The sequence below is a fragment of the Cherax quadricarinatus genome, chromosome 69 (assembly GCF_038502225.1).
Source record: "Cherax quadricarinatus isolate ZL_2023a chromosome 69, ASM3850222v1, whole genome shotgun sequence".
NCBI classification, from domain to species: domain Eukaryota; kingdom Metazoa; phylum Arthropoda; class Malacostraca; order Decapoda; family Parastacidae; genus Cherax; species Cherax quadricarinatus.
The window spans coordinates 14627014-14642932 of NC_091360.1; the positions used below are offsets into that span (position 1 = coordinate 14627014).

General features: G+C 39.9%; 2 protein-coding genes across 7 annotated transcripts in view; both read left to right on the top strand.

Moving 5' to 3' along the window:
- The window catches only part of LOC128701821 (phytanoyl-CoA dioxygenase, peroxisomal), a 193197-nt gene that overhangs the window by 92302 nt on the left and 84976 nt on the right, over positions 1 to 15919 (top strand). For 5 of the 6 annotated variants that reach the window (XM_070099843.1, XM_070099841.1, XM_053795733.2 and 2 more), the window contains one exon: positions 9396 to 9575. In XM_070099843.1, the coding sequence (XP_069955944.1) occupies positions 9396 to 9575 (180 nt within the window). The remainder of the gene's footprint in view (positions 1 to 9395; positions 9576 to 15919) is intronic. The other variant, XM_070099846.1, reaches the window with a different exon arrangement.
- Positions 1 to 15919, top strand: part of LOC138854784 (uncharacterized) — a 338965-nt gene that overhangs the window by 77843 nt on the left and 245203 nt on the right. The window lies entirely within an intron of this gene.

Below are 15919 nucleotides of genomic sequence, written 5' to 3' on the forward strand. Positions count from 1 at the left end.
TCATATTAGATCAATTGTGATAGGTAATAAGCTGTAGTGTTGATATTAGTGTAATGATAAAGCATATTCTCCTGCATCACGAGACTGAGCTCATAGCAACTGACAATGGCTTCAAAGCCACCTTATCTTTAATGGACAATGTACTGTGTAGGTGCTTTACACAACAAAAAGCATTTATTTTATTCATTGGAACCATGGCTAGGGCTAAAAGTAAGCAGGTTATAACAATAAATGGAGAAAAAGAAATTAGAATGAATTATGTAGCAAGTAGCGCCACCAAACAGTACCAGCAGGTTGGTGTGGTGACTCTGGAAATTTGAAATTACACTAGCCGAAATTAGTGCTAAATAACTGAAGGAACCGAATAACTGATTGCCGGATTTGCGATCGCGGACCTGTACTAGATTTCATATTTAGAAAATCTGATTCAGTATCCCAATTTATTCCAAGAATATTAATAAATCTTGCAAGCTCACCAGAAAATTGGCTTGAGGAGTATATTTACTGCCTTCATTACCTCATTAACTTTCTCATAAATCATTACAAACATCTATTCCTCACTCATAGTTACACAATGGAAATTACCAACAAATAATAAGGTGGATAAGGGAGCAGTGTGGCAGATGTTGAAAGTATGGAATAAGTGGTAGGTTACTGAAAGCAGTTAAGCATTTTTACGAGGATAGTGAGGCTCAGGTTAGGGTTTCTGGGAGGGAAGGAGATTATTTTCCAGTTTAATATGTTTATAGATGGGGTTGTAAGAGAAGTAAATTCAGGGGTGTTGGAAAAAGATTTGAGATTGGAAGATAAAGAATAATACAAAGTGGATGTTGTCACAGTTGCTTTTAGGAAACTGAAGAGAAATTGCAAAGGTTGGTGGATGAATTTGAGAGGGTATATAAAAGAAGGTAATTAAGGTAGTAGGTTGGTAGACAGCAACCACCCAGGGAGGTACTACCGTCCTGCCAAGTGAGTGTAAAACGAAAGCTTGTGATTGTTTTACATGATGGTAGGATTGCTGATGTCTTTTGTCTGTCTCATAAATATGCAAGATTACAGGCATGTCTTGCTACTTCTACTTACACTTAGGTCACACTACACATACATGTACACATTTATTTATACACACTCATCTGAGTTTTCTTTGATTTTATCTTAATAGTTCTTGGTCTTATTAATTTTCCTTTTATATCCATGGGGAAGTGGAATAAGAATCTTTCCTCCGTAAGCCATGCGTGTTGTAAAAGTCAACTAAAATGCCGGGAACAATGGGCTAGTAACCCCTTTTCCTGTAAAGATTACTAAAAAGAATAAGAAGAAGAAAATTGTCAAAGTGGGAAGTCTGAATGTGCGTGGATGTTGTGCAGATGATAAGAAAGAGATGATTGTGGATGTTATGAATGAGAAGAAGCTGGATGTCCTGGCTTTAAGTGAAACAAAGCTGAAGGGGGTGGGAGAGTTTCAGTGGAGAGGAATAAATGGGATTAGGTCAGGGGTTTCAAATAGAGTTAGAGCTAAAGAAGGAGTAGCAATAATGTTGAAGGATAAGCTATGGCAGGAAAAGAGGGACTATAAATGTATTAATTCAAGGATTATGTGGAGTAAAATAAAGATTGGATGTGAAAAGTGGGTTATAATAAGCGTGTATGCACCTGGAGAAGAGAGAAGTGTAGAGGAGAGAGAGAGATTTTGGGAAATGTTGAGTGAATGCGTGGGGAGTTTTGAATCAAGTGTGAGAGTAATGGTGGTTGGGGATTTCAATGCTAAAGTGGGTAAAAATGTTATGGAGGGAGTAGTAGGTAAATTTGGGGTGCCAGGGGTAAATGTAAATGGGGAGCCTTTAATTGAGCTATGTGTAGAAAGAAATTTGGTAATAAGTAATACATATTTTATGAAAAAGAGGATAAATAAATATACAAGGTATGATGTAGCACGTAATGAAAGTAGTTTATTAGATTATGTATTGGTGGATAAAAGGTTGATGGGTAGGCTCCAGGATGTACATGTTTATAGAGGGGCAACTGATATATCGGATCATTATTTAGTTGTAGCTACAGTTAGAGTAAGAGGTAGATGGGAAAAGAGGAAGGTGGCAACAACAAGTAAGAGGGAGGTGAAAGTGTATAAACTAAGGGAGGAGGAAGTTCGGGTGAGATATAAGCGACTATTGGCAGAAAGGTGGGCTAGTGCAAAGATGAGTAGTGGGGGGGTTGAAGAGGGTTGGAATAGTTTTAAAAATGCAGTATTAGAATGTGGGGCAGAAGTTTGTGGTTATAGGAGGGTGGAAGCAAGAGGAAAGAGGAGTGATTGGAGGAATGATGAAGTAAAGGGTGTGATAAAAGAGAAAAAGGTAGCTTATGAGAGGTTTTTACAAAGCAGAAGTGTTATAAGAAGAGCAGAGTATATGGAGAGTAAAAGAAAGGTAAAGAGAGTGGTGAGAGAGTGCAAAAGGAGAGCAGATGATAGAGTGGGAGAGGCACTGTCAAGAAATTTTAATGAAAATAAGAAAAAAATTTGGAGTGAGTTAAACAAGTTAAGAAAGCCTAGGGAAAATATGGATTTGTCAGTTAAAAACAGAGTAGGGGAATTAGTAGATGGGGAGATGGAGGTATTGGGTAGATGACGAGAATATTTTGAGGAACTTTTAAATGTTAAGGAAGAAACAGAAGCAGTAATTTCATGCACTGGTCAGGGAGGTATACCATCTTTTAGGAGTGAAGAAGAGCAGAATGTAAGTGTGGGGGAGGTACGTGAGGCATTACGTAAAATGAAAGGGGGTAAAGCAGCTGGAACTGATGGGATCATGACAGAAATGTTAAAAGCAGGGGGGGATATAGTGTTGGAGTGGTTGGTACTTTTGTTTAATAAATGTATGAAAGAGGGGAAGGTACCTAGGGATTGGCGGAGAGCATGTATAGTCCCTTTATATAAAGGGAAAGGGGACAAAAGAGACTGTAAAAATTATAGAGGAATAAGCTTACTAAGTATACCAGGAAAAGTGTACGGTAGGGTTATAATTGAAAGAATTAGAGGTAAGACAGAATGTAGGATTGCGGATGAGCAAGGAGGTTTCAGAGTGGGTAGGGGATGTGTAGATCAAGTGTTTACATTGAAGCATATATGTGAACAGTATTTAGATAAAGGTAGGGAAGTTTTTATTGCATTTATGGATTTAGAAAAGGCATATGATAGAGTGGATAGAGGAGCAATGTGGCAGATGTTGCAAGTACAGTGGACCCCCGGTTAACGATATTTTTTCACTCCAGAAGTATGTTCAGGTGCCAGTACTGACCGAATTTATTCCCATAAGGAATATTGTGAAGTAGATTAGTCCATTTCAGACCCCCAAACATACACGTACAAACGCACTTACATAAATACACTTACATAATTGGTCGCATTCGGAGGTGATCGTTATGCGGGGGTCCACTGTATATGGAATAGGTGGTAAGTTATTAAATGCTGTAAAGAGTTTTTATGAGGATAGTGAGGCTCAGGTTAGGGTGTGTAGAAGAGAGGGAGACTACTTCCCGGTAAAAGTAGGTCTTAGACAGGGAATGTGTGTAAAGGTAGAAAGTTGAAAGTGAACATAGAAAAGAGTAAGGTGATGAGGGTGTCAAATGATTTAGATAAAGAAAAATTGGATATCAAATTGGGGAGGAGGAGTATGGAAGAAGTGAATGTTTTCAGATACTTGGGAGTTGACGTGTCGGCGGATGGATTTATGAAGGATGAGGTTAATCATAGAATTGATGAGGGAAAAAAGGTGAGTGGTGTGTTGAGGTATATGTGGAGTCAAAAAACGTTATCTATGGAGGCAAAGAAGGGAATGTATGAAAGTATAGTAGTACCAACACTCTTATATGGGTGTGAAGCTTGGGTGGTAAATGCAGCAGCGAGGAGACGGTTGGAGGCAGTGGAGATGTCCTGTTTAAGGGCAATGTGTGGTGTAAATGTTATGCAGAAAATTCGGAGTGTGGAAATTAGGAGAAGGTGTGGAGCTAATAAAAGTATTAGTCAGAGGGCAGAAGAGGGGTTGTTGAGGTGGTTTGGTCATTTAGAGAGAATGGATCAAAGTAGAATGACATGGAAAGCATATAAATCTATAGGGGAAGGAAGGCAGGGTAGGGGTCGTCCTCGAAAGGGTTGGAGAGAGGGGGTAAAGGAGGTTTTGTGGGCAAGGGGCTTGGACTTCCAGCAAGCGTGCGTGAGCGTGTTAGATAGGAGTGAATGGAGACGAATGGTACTTGGGACCTGACGATCTGTTGGAGTGTGAGCAGGGTAATATTTAGTGAAGGGATTCAGGGAAACCGGTTATTTTCATATAGTCGGACTTGAGTCCTGGAAATGGGAAGTACAGTGCCTGCACTTTAAAGGAGGGGTTTGGGATATTGGCAGTTTGGAGGGATATGTTGTGTATCTTTATATGTGTATGCTTCTAGACTGTTGTATTCTGAGCACCTCTGCAAAAACAGTGATAATGTGCGAGTGTGGTGAAAGTGTTGAATGATGATGAAAGTATTTTCTTTTTGGGGATTTTCTTTCTTTTTTGGGTCACCCTGCCTCAGTGGGAGACGGCCAACTTGTTGAAAAAAAAAAAAAAATTAAAAGTGAACAGAGCAAAGAGCAAGGGGATGAGGGTAGTAAAAAAATGTAAACAATGAAAGACTGAATATCAGATTGGAGGGAGAGAATATGGAGGAAGTGAATGTATTCACATATTTAAGAGCGGACTTGTCAGCAGATGGGTCTGTGAAAGACAAGGTGAACCATAGAATCAATGAGGGGGGAAAAAAGTGAGTTGTGCATTGAAGCATCTGTGGAGACAAAGAACGTTATCCATGGAGGCGAGATGGGGAATATGTGAGTGTATAGTGGTACCAACATTCTTATATGGGTGTGGAGCATGGATTTTAAACATAGCAACAGGGAGAAGGCTAGAGGCAGTGATGTCATGTCTAGGGCAATGTATGGTGTGAATATTATGCAGAGAATTCATAGCTTCGAGATTAGGAGGAGGTGCGAGGTTACTGAAGGTATCCAGAGGTCTGAAAAGGGGTTGATGAGGTAGTTTGGACATTTAAAGACAATGGAACAAAAGTAGGATGACTTGGATGGCGTATAAATCAGTAGTAGAGGGAAGGCATGGTAGGGGTCATCCTAGGAAAGGTTGGAGGGAGGGGGTAAAGGAGGTTTTGTGTGTGAAGGACTTAGACCTCCAGCAAACATGTGTGAGTGTATTAGAGAGTGAAAGCAAGTAGTTTTTATGACATATGCTGTTGGGGTGTGAGCAAGGTAACATGTATGAAGGAATTCAGGGAAACCGGTCATACGGACTTGAGTCCTGGTGATGGTAAGTACAGTGCCTGCACTCTGAAGGAGGGGTGGAGATATTTGCTGTTTTGGACTGTAGTATCAGTGCCCTTCTGGCAAGATAGTTATGGAGTGAGTGATGGTAAAAATGTTTCTTGTTTTTTTAGGTCACCCTATCTCAGTGTTAAAAAAAAAAAAAATAAAACTTGTAACTAATCAATAAATATACAATTTTAGGAAATGATTAATCATATTAGCAACTACAGTGGAACCTCAAAAATCGAACTTAATCCGTTCCAGGAGCTAGTTCTAATTTCGAAAAGTCTGAAACTCAAATCAATATTTCCCATAAGAAATAATGGAAATACAATTAATCCGTTCCAGAAACCCAAAAATATTCACACAAAAAATGCATTTTATAGAGATTAATTACAGTTTTACATACATATAAAATAACATACATATAAAATAATACATACATATAATATAAAATACAAAATAATATTTTTACTTACCTTTATTGAAGATTGGTGATGGCATCTGGAAGACAGGGAGGAGGAGAGAGGGAGTTGGGGTTAGTGTTTGGAAGGGAAATCCCCCTCCATAAGGACTTTAGGTATTAAAGCCCTCTCTGGGGTTACTTCCCTTCTCTGTCTTTTAACCCTTTGGGGGTCGACAGGCCCTCTCCGAAACTTGTTCTCAGGGTCGGCCAAATTTAAAAAAAAAAAATTATTTTTTCTTATGAAAAGATAGAGAATCTTTTCCCGATCATAATGACACCAAAAGTATGAAATTTGATGGAAAACTTACGGAATTATGCTCTCGCAAAGTTAGCGGTCTCGGCGATGTTTACGCATCGGCGATTTTGTCCACTTTGAGCCCCATTTTCGGCCAATTCCACTGTACTAGTCGACAAAAATCATGAATATTTCGCTAGAACTCCATTTTTTCTATCGAATGGGTGCAAGAAACCACCCATTTATGAAATTCAACTATCCAGTACAGTGGTCAGAATTTAGCAATTTTGCCAATTTCACACAAATTTCAAAAGATGCCAATTTCCGAATAGGGTCCAGAATAAACAAGAAAGACATTCCTGGCACTAAAATGACATTTCCTCTGGTCATTAGTCACGTCTCAAGGCCCCTGTTATATTCTTTTGCTTTCCACTTTGAATTTTTATTCTCACAAAAAATATAAGATTTACTGTTATGCAGACTACTGTATTAGTGTAAAAAATGGTATAAATATTATTGGTGCACTTGTGAAAGAATATTAGACTCACCATCCCCCCAATGAAAAGCAGGGGTGTCACTAGCACGTTAAGAGACCATACAATAAGTGTCAGGGGACCGAGACTGTTCAACTGCCTCCCAGCACACATAAGGGGGATTACCAACAGACCCCTGGCAGTCTTCAAGCTGGCACTGGACAAGCACCTAAAGGCAGTTCCTGATCAGCCGGGCTGTGGCTCGTACGTTGGTTTGCGTGCAGCCAGCAGCAACAGCCTGGTTGATCAGGCGCTGATCCACCAGGAGGCCTGGTCACAGACCGGGCCGCGGGGGCGTTGACCCCCGAAACTCTCTCCAGGTAAACTCCAGGTCACCAGTTGACGTGTATTGCATGCTTGGCACGATTTGTTTACTTTTGAAATTTGGTAAAAATCGAAGATTTCTGCTACTTTGAGCTCAGTTTCAAGGTACCTTTCATTGTAAAACCAGTCAAAGTCATCTCAATTTCTGTAATATGTCTTCCATTCTATAAAATGAGACCAAGAAAACTAGAATACAACAATAAATACCATACGAAAATACAGTGCAAAGTCGCTGTTTTATTCGAAAAAAATGGTCAAAGTTTTTTTTTTCTCATTATGCACTGTGTGCTGCAGGATTTTTTTTAGACTGTGCACACTGACCACATAGACCCATTCTTTCATATGAAGGCCTACCAGCTTTCTCCCACTAGATTTGAGGGCGCTAGAATTTAGGCGTACTAGTACGTCAAAAACCCTGGGTCGTAAGCCGTACTAGTACGTCCGAAACCCTCAAAGGGTTAATGCCACTAGGACCAGCTTGAGAGTCACTGGACCCCTGTCTCACAAAATAACTGTCCACAGTCCTCTGTTTCTGGTGTCTCTTTAACATTTCCCTAAAATGGGACATGGTCCTGTCACTGAACTTGTTGCAAAGATGGCTTGTTTCAGCTTGCTCAGTGTGGTACTTCTGCACAAACATTTGGACATCATTCCACTTGGCACAAATCTCCTTAATCTTTGAAGAAGGCACCTCATCCACTACCTCTTCCTCCTCCTCTGAAGCAAGTTCCTCAGCTGTGGTCTGATACTGCTCCAGATGAAGCTCTTGCAGCTCTTCAGTGGTTAGCTCTTCCCTGTGGTCCTCCACCAACTCTTCCACATCCTCACCACTCACCTCCAACCCCAGGGTGTTCCCCAATGCCACAATCGAGTCCACAACAGGCAGAGGGTGAGCTGGGTCAGGGTCAGCCTCAAACCCTTCAAAATCCCTCTTTTGGACACAATCTGGCCACAATTGTCTCCAAGCAGAGTTCAAAGTCCTGGAAGTCACTCCCTCCCAAGCCTTACCTATAAGGCTTATGGAGTTGTAGATGCTGAAGTGATTCCTCCAGAACTCTCTTAGGGTCAACTTAGTGTCTGTGGTCACTTCAAAGCACTTTTCAAACACTGCTTTTGTGTAGAGTTTTTTGAAGTTAGAAATGACCTGCTGGTCCATGGGCTGGAGGAGAGGAGTGGTGTTAGGAGGCAAGAACTTCACTTTTATAAAACTGAAGTCCTTAGACAAGAGGTCTAATAAATTTGGAGGATGAGCAGGAGCATTGTCCATTAACAGGAGGCACTTGAGTGGCTATTTCTTTTCCTGGAGGTATTTTTTCACACTGGGGCCAAACACTTCATTGACCCACTCTTTGAAAATTTGTCTTGTGACCCATGCCTTATGATTAGCTTTCCACAAGACACATAACTTGTTCTTAAAGACATTGTTTTTCTTAAACACTCTGGGATTTTCTGAATGATACACAAGTAAAGACTTCACTTCAAAATCACCACTAGCATTTGCACAGAACAAAAGAGTAAGCCTGTCTTTCATAGGCTTGTGTCCTGGCAGTGCCTTTTCCTCCTGTGTGATAAAGGTCCTTTTTGGCATTTTCTTCCAAAACAAGCCTGTTTCGTCACAATTAAACACTTGTTCAGGTTTGAATTCTTCACTGTCTATGTACCCCTTAAACTCCTGTACAAACTTCTCAGCTGCTCGTTTCTCTGAACTGGCTGCCTCACCATGTCTTACAACATTGTGTATGCCACTACGCTTCTTAATTCTCTCAAACCAGCCTCTACTGGCCTTAAATTCACTATTAGCACTGGTTCCAGGAGTTTTCTTTACCAGATTCGGCATGCAACTTCCTTGCCTTTTCGCAAATAATAGTCTCTGAAACACTATCACCTGCAATCTCTTTATCCTTGATCCACACCAGCAACAACTTCTCAACCTCTTCAACTATTTGTGGTCTTTTTTTGGTTAGCATATTAACACCTTTCGCAACATCAGCTTCCTTGATTTGTTCTTTCTTTGCCAGGATAGAACCGATGGTCGACTTGTTTTTCCCATACATCCTGGCAAGCTCAACAAGTCTCACACCACTCTCATACTTCTGTATTATTTCCTTCTTCACATCTATGGTGTTTCTCACTTTCTTTACCACAGGGGTACCACTAGCAAGTTTCTTTGGGCCCATGGCAGCTTATTTCACAGTCCCACAACCACTAAACACAAGGAAATAATCGTAAAATGTTTGAATGAGAGCGCAGGTTAGTGTTCACTCAAGCATAAACAAAGCTAGACTGCTCACAGAGCGGGCCAGTGGACAGGTCCCGTACCCAGCGGTCCGAAATTTGAAACGCATTCAATTTTTGGTACTCAGTTTGTCCGAAAAAGTGGTCTTATTTTCGAAACGTTCGATATTTGGTACGTTCGATTTTCAAGGTTCCACTGTACTAATTTGGAAATTATGGCCTTCTAGTAAATATGATTTTTTTTTTGTTTCAGCAGGAAGTGAAGTCCATCCATGGTCTTCAGATGCACTCTGCAGTGTTCACACGTCTCTTGCTGCACCAGAAACTCTTGGATGCTTGTGAGGATGTGATGGAGACTCCTAACATTCTGTTGCACCACACCAAGGCCCACACCAAGCCTCCCGGTATTGGTTCACCATTCCCCATGCACCAGGTATGTTGCACCACACTAGACCTACTGGTACTGGTTCACTATTTCCCATGCACCAGGAATGTTGCACCACACCAAATCTCCCAGCACTGATTCAGTTTTCCCCAAGATCCAGGTAGACAGCCTCTCTATACTAGTTCATCCTTCCCCATGCACCAGGTAGACAGCCTCCCTGTACTGGTTTACCCTTCTCCATGCACCAGGTAGACAGCCCCCCAGTACTGGTTTACCCTTCCCCATGCACCAGGTAGACAGCCTCCATGTACTAGTTCACCCTTCTCCATACACCAGGTAGACAGCCTCCCTGTACTAGTTCACCCTTCTCTATGCACCAGGTAGACAGCCTCTCAGTACTGGTTCACTTTTCTCCATGCACCAGGTAGACAGCCTCTCAGTACTGGTTCGCTTTTCTCCATGCACCAGGTAGACAGCCTCTCAGTACTGGTTCGCTTTTCTCCATGCACCAGGTAGACATCCTCTCAGTACTGGTTCACTTTTCTCCATGCACCAGAAAGGCACTCATTGAACTCTTCAGATTTTACAACATCCATCAAGCAAGGTAGATTTTAGATTTTGTTGTTGAAGCAGCCAATTTATTGTGCTCACTATATCCATCTTGTGGAAAGCAGCACAAGGGTATATGGATACATTACACAAAAAGCCCAAAAACTAGGCCCAAAAAGGGTTAGCAGGAGTACATCTGGATTTATATATACAGTTGACTTACCTGTTGCAAGAAGATTTAGGAAATTTGCTTAATATTATCTGTCATCTTGTTTTCTTTAACCCTTTCACTGTCGGTGCCATATGGGTATGGCTTGTGAGCCAGTGTTGATGTATTAATATGCTAAAATTCTAGCAGCTTCAAATCTAGCAGGAGAAAGCTGGTAGACCTACATGTGAGAGAATGGGTCTGCATGGTCAGCGTGTGCAGTATAAAAAAAAAATCATGGCACCCGCATTGCATTGTGGGAATGCCATTTCAGTAATCCTTGTTTACCATGCCTCACGGTAAGACATATCTGACTCCCTGGCGAATTTGGGACTCTCTCTTCCCAAGTGTTAGTTCTAACACAGATGGAAGTGTCAGTGAAGATGAACTTCATGGTTTTGAGGAGTTTGTGACCAAAAGCAATGACCAGGTTACCAGATACAGATAGTGAAAAGGGAAGGCAGCTTGGGTGGTGGGGAAGGCAGCTTGGGTGATGAGGAAGGCAGCTTGGATGATGGGGAAGACAGCATGGATGGTGGGGAAGATGGTGTGGGTGGTTGGGAAGATGGTGTGTAAGTAAGTTTATTCAGGTATACATGAATACAGTTACATAGATTATAATATGTAGCAGCATGTGTAGAGAACCTAGGATAACCCAAAAAAGTCAAAGTGACTTATTTCCAGCATGGGTGGTGGGGAAGACAGTGTGGGTATTGAAGAAGGCAGCATAGGTGGTGGGGAAAATGGTGTGGGTGGGGAAGGCAGTGTGGGTTTGTGTAAACAAGTTTTGTAAACAATATAATGATAATGTTTGTGCCATTATTGTGTTGCATATGAGTAGATATATATACATTATGCATTATATTGGTATCACAGGCCACAAAAGTTACTTGAAAAAATAAAATATTAGAAAAGAAAAAGTAGAATGAAAGTAAAAATAATATTACCAAGTGAGAGGCAGTTGCCGATGTTGCCGTAAGCGGTTCACTTTCTGTCAACTTCACACCTCTGTATCTCAGTAACTACTGATTGTAATTTTTTTTCTTTTAAAACACTCGGAAAAATATTCTTAAGATTTTGGTAAAAAAAATAATTTTTTTTTTTTTGTTGTTGTTTTTGAATATTTTTTAACACTGATGAGGGCTGTTGACAGTGAAAGAGTTAATATGATATTTTGACATATCACATAGGTTATTATATTGTTAGTCTCTATATTTCTCAGTAAGTGGGCAATAAAGAACATTAACCCTTTCAGGGTTGACAAGCCCTCTCCGAAACTTGTTCTCAGGGTCGAAAATTTTTCGAAAAAAAAAATTATTTTTTCTTATGAAATGATAGAAAATCTTTTTCCAATCATAATGACACCAAAAGTATGAAATTTGATGGAAAACTCATGGAATTATGCTCTCATGAAGTTAGCGGTCTCGATGAAGTTTACGCATCAGCGATTTCGCCCACTTTGAGCCCTGTTTTCGACCAATTCCAATGTACCAGTCTACAAAAATCATAACTATTTCCCTAGAGGTCCATTTTTTCTATCAATTGAGTACAAGAAACCACCCGTTTACTGATTTCAACTATCCAATAAAGTGGTCATAAATTGGCAATTTTGCCAATTTCACACAAATTTCAAAAGATGCCAATTTCCAAATAGGGTCTAGAATAAACAAGACAGACATTCCTGGCACTAAAATAACATTTTCTCTGTTCATTAGTCATGTCCCCAAGCCCCTCTTACATTTGTTTTGCTTTCCACTTTGAATTTTTATTCTCACAAAAAAATAGAAGATTTACTGTTATGCAGACTACTGCATTAGTGTAAAAATTGTATAAATAACATCAGCGCACTTGCAAAAGAATATTAGACTCACCAGTTGACGTGTATTGGACGCGTGGCATGATTTGTTTACTTTTGAACTTTGGCAAAAATCGAACATTTCTGCTACTCTGAGCTCAATTTCAAGGTACTTTTCATTGTGAAACCAATCAAAATCATCTCAATTTCTGTAATATGTCTTCCATTCTATAAAATGAGACCAGAAAAACTAAAATACAACCATAAATAGCATACGAAAATACACTGCAAAGCCGCTGTTTTAAAGCAAAAACACGGTCAGAGTTTTTTTTTTTCTCATTATGTACTGTGTGCTGCAGGTTTTTTTTTTATACTGTGCACACTGACCACATAGACCCATTCTTTCATATGTAGGCCTACCAGCTTTCTCTCGCTAGATTTGAAGGTGCTAGAATTTATGCGTACTAGTACGGCACCAACCCTGGCGTGCAAGCCGTACTAGTGTGGCACCAACCCTGAAAGGGTTAATTGTGTGTATGCCAGAAGTACTTGTAACCAAGCCTGGCTACTATACATATCAGCCAGTCTGTTCACATTGCAAGTTTCTCCATCAGTGTACTGTACTTAGCTACATTCACGTTATCATAGTGAGTGATAGAGCTACACAGGCTTCCAACTGCATTCTTATAACATAGTTTCATTATTTACTTCTCTCTAATATTACTTTTAATGCTAAACACAGACATACCAAAGTTATATTCTCTCTTTTATGTGCAGGTTATTTGTGTATCGTTCCAGTCACGGTATTGTGCCTTTTTTGTTATTTATAACTTGTCAGCCATGAAGGAGTAATTCACTCTGTTGGAATCCACATTAATTGTACATTAATTCCTTTTTCCTGGGTTTTTGAGTATCTGTATCAGCCTTCTCCAATAAAGCATGTTGTTAAGAGTCCTTATGTGAAACCATGCACTTCAAGCAAGAAACTCATGAACATCACTGTTCAAAGTTCCACTGACTTCCAACATTCTCCTCTATCCTTCAGAGTACAGTCACTGTACTTCCCATCTCCAGAACTGCAACATACCCACCCATCCTTCAGAGTACAGGCACTGTACTTCCCACCCCCAGAACCACAACATACCCACCCATCCTTCAGAGGACAGGCACTGTACTTCCCACCTCCAAAACTATAACATAACCACTCATCCATCAGAGTACAGGCACTGTACTTCCCATCTCCAGAACTGCAACATACCCACCCATCCTTCAGAGTACAGCACTGTACTTCCCACCCCCAGAACTACAATATACCCACCCATCCTTCAGAGGACAGGCACTGTACTTCCCACCTCCAAAACTATAACATAACCACTCATCCATCAGAGTACAGGCACTGTACTTCCCACCTCCAGGACTACAACATCCCCACCCATCCTTCAGAGTACAGGCACTGTACTTCCCACCCCCAGAACTACAACATACCCACCCATCCTTCAGAGGACAGGCACTGTACTTCCCACCTCCAAAACTATAACATAACCACTCATTCTTCAGAGTACAGGCACTGTACTTCCCACCCCCAGAACTACAACATACCCACCCATCCTTCAGAGGACAGGCACTGTACTTCCCACCTCCAAAACTATAACATAACCACTCATCCTTCAGAGTACAGGCACTGTACTTCCTACTTTCAAGACTACAACATCCCCATCCATCCTTCAGTGTACAGGCACTGTACTTCATGGAACTGCGCAGTTCAAACCAGCATGATTTTAGAACTGGTCGATCATGCCTGTCATGGCTGTTGAACCATTAAGACAGAATTATGGAAGTGTTGGAAAAAAATCAAAATGCAGATGTTATATACATAGATTTTGCAAAGGCATTTAACAAATGTCATTATGAAGCAATTGTACTCAGGATTGTTGACAGGAGTATAATTGAACCATTGTTTTCACAGAAAGCATTTTAGACTATATGAATATATCCTTTGTCTTATGCAAATTTAATTCACTTATAATTAATAATCTACTGTTCAACTACAAAATAATTACTGTCCTACTGTACAACTATGATAAAATTCAGTGTTAAGTAGTCTGTAAGCCAATAATGTTAAGTTGGCCCATAATGCCTAGGCATAATAGAGGCTCTCTTTGCATTGCAACCCACTATTGTAAATATAAAATCTCAATGTACTGTTTGCAAAGACATAAAATAAATAAATAAGTAAATAAATAAATAGGCATTACAGGGAAGATAAGTAGATGGATTTTCCTGTTTCTAACACACAAAACAGAGAAAAAAACCCTCAGTCCCCCAGGAAACTGTCCTGGTACTTCTGTTGTTTCTTATCCTTATAGCAGTCATGGATAAAACACCCATCACAGTTTTGTATCATTTGCAGATGACACTAAAATAAGCATGAAAGTCAGCTCAGTTGAAGACACTGAAAAAATGCAGGAAGATATAAGCATTGTTTTTCCATTGGGCAGTAGAGAACAATATGACATTCAGTGGTGATAAAATCCAGCTTCTTAGGTATGGAAAGGATGAACTCAAAAGGGACACTGCATACAAAACTCCAGAGGATTGTCAAATAAAACAAAAGGAACACCTGAAAGTCTAGGGAATAATAATGTCAGCTGACCTTTTCTTCAAAGAACACAACTCAATGATATACAACAATACAGTGGACCCTTGGATATCGGCCATTCCAGATATCAACCAAATCGGATTTTGGTCGCTTTTTGGGCTAAAATTCTATCCTGGATTTCGGCCGTCAACTCAAAAATTGGCCGTATTAGACACACAATAATAATCACTCCAAGGCACATTAACCCTTTGATTGTTTTGATCATATATATACATCTTACAAGCCAGTGTTTTGGACGTATTTATTTATTTATTTATTTATTTATTTAATAATTTGAACATACATACAGAGGTACAAAAAAAATACAGGTAAGAGCAGCATGCCAAAGCCACTTGTATGCATAGCATTACGGGCAGGCTTAAAATTAACTTAAGATTAACTAAGCAATGATGTAATCGGTAATAAAACATTATTGTAAACAGATAACAATAAAGCACAAATGAGTATTACAAAGACAGGTCATATGGTTGCTTGCATTGCTGTACATTCAGTAGAATGGAGTATTCTGTTAGGTAGTGTATTTAAAAAATAACAAAGTTAGATTGGGTCTTAGGTTTAACATTTATGTGATATAATTATGAGAAACATTTAAGATATACAATTTATAAGGTTCAGTTATTCAGTATTTATTTGGTTTTGGGTGAGTAAGTGATCTTTGAGAAGAGACTTGAATTTATAAACAGGTAGTGTTTCTTTTATATTTACAGGTAATGAATTCCAGATTTTAGGGCCTTTTATGTGCATTGAGTTTTTGCATAGCGTGAGATGGACACGAGGAACATCAAAGAGTGATCTGTGTCTTGTGTTATGGTCATGTGTTCTGTTGAGGTTGGCAAGGAGATGTTTGAGGGGAGGGTTAATATCAGAGTTAAGTGTTCTATGTATGTAATAAGTGCAGTAATAAGTATGGATGTTTTGTATGGTGAGTAGGTTTAGAGTTTTGAATATTGGTGGAGTATGCTGCCTGTAGTGGGAATTTGTTATCATTCTGACTGCAGCCTTTTGTTGGGTAATTAGTGGTCTGAGATGGTTAATTGTTGTTGAGCCCCATGCACAAATTCCATAGGTGAGATAGGGGTAAATAAGAGAGTGATATAGGGCCAGGAGGGCTGACTGTGGAACTTAGTACCGTATCTTCGATAGTATGCCTACGGTCTTGGAAATTTTCTTAGAAATTTGTT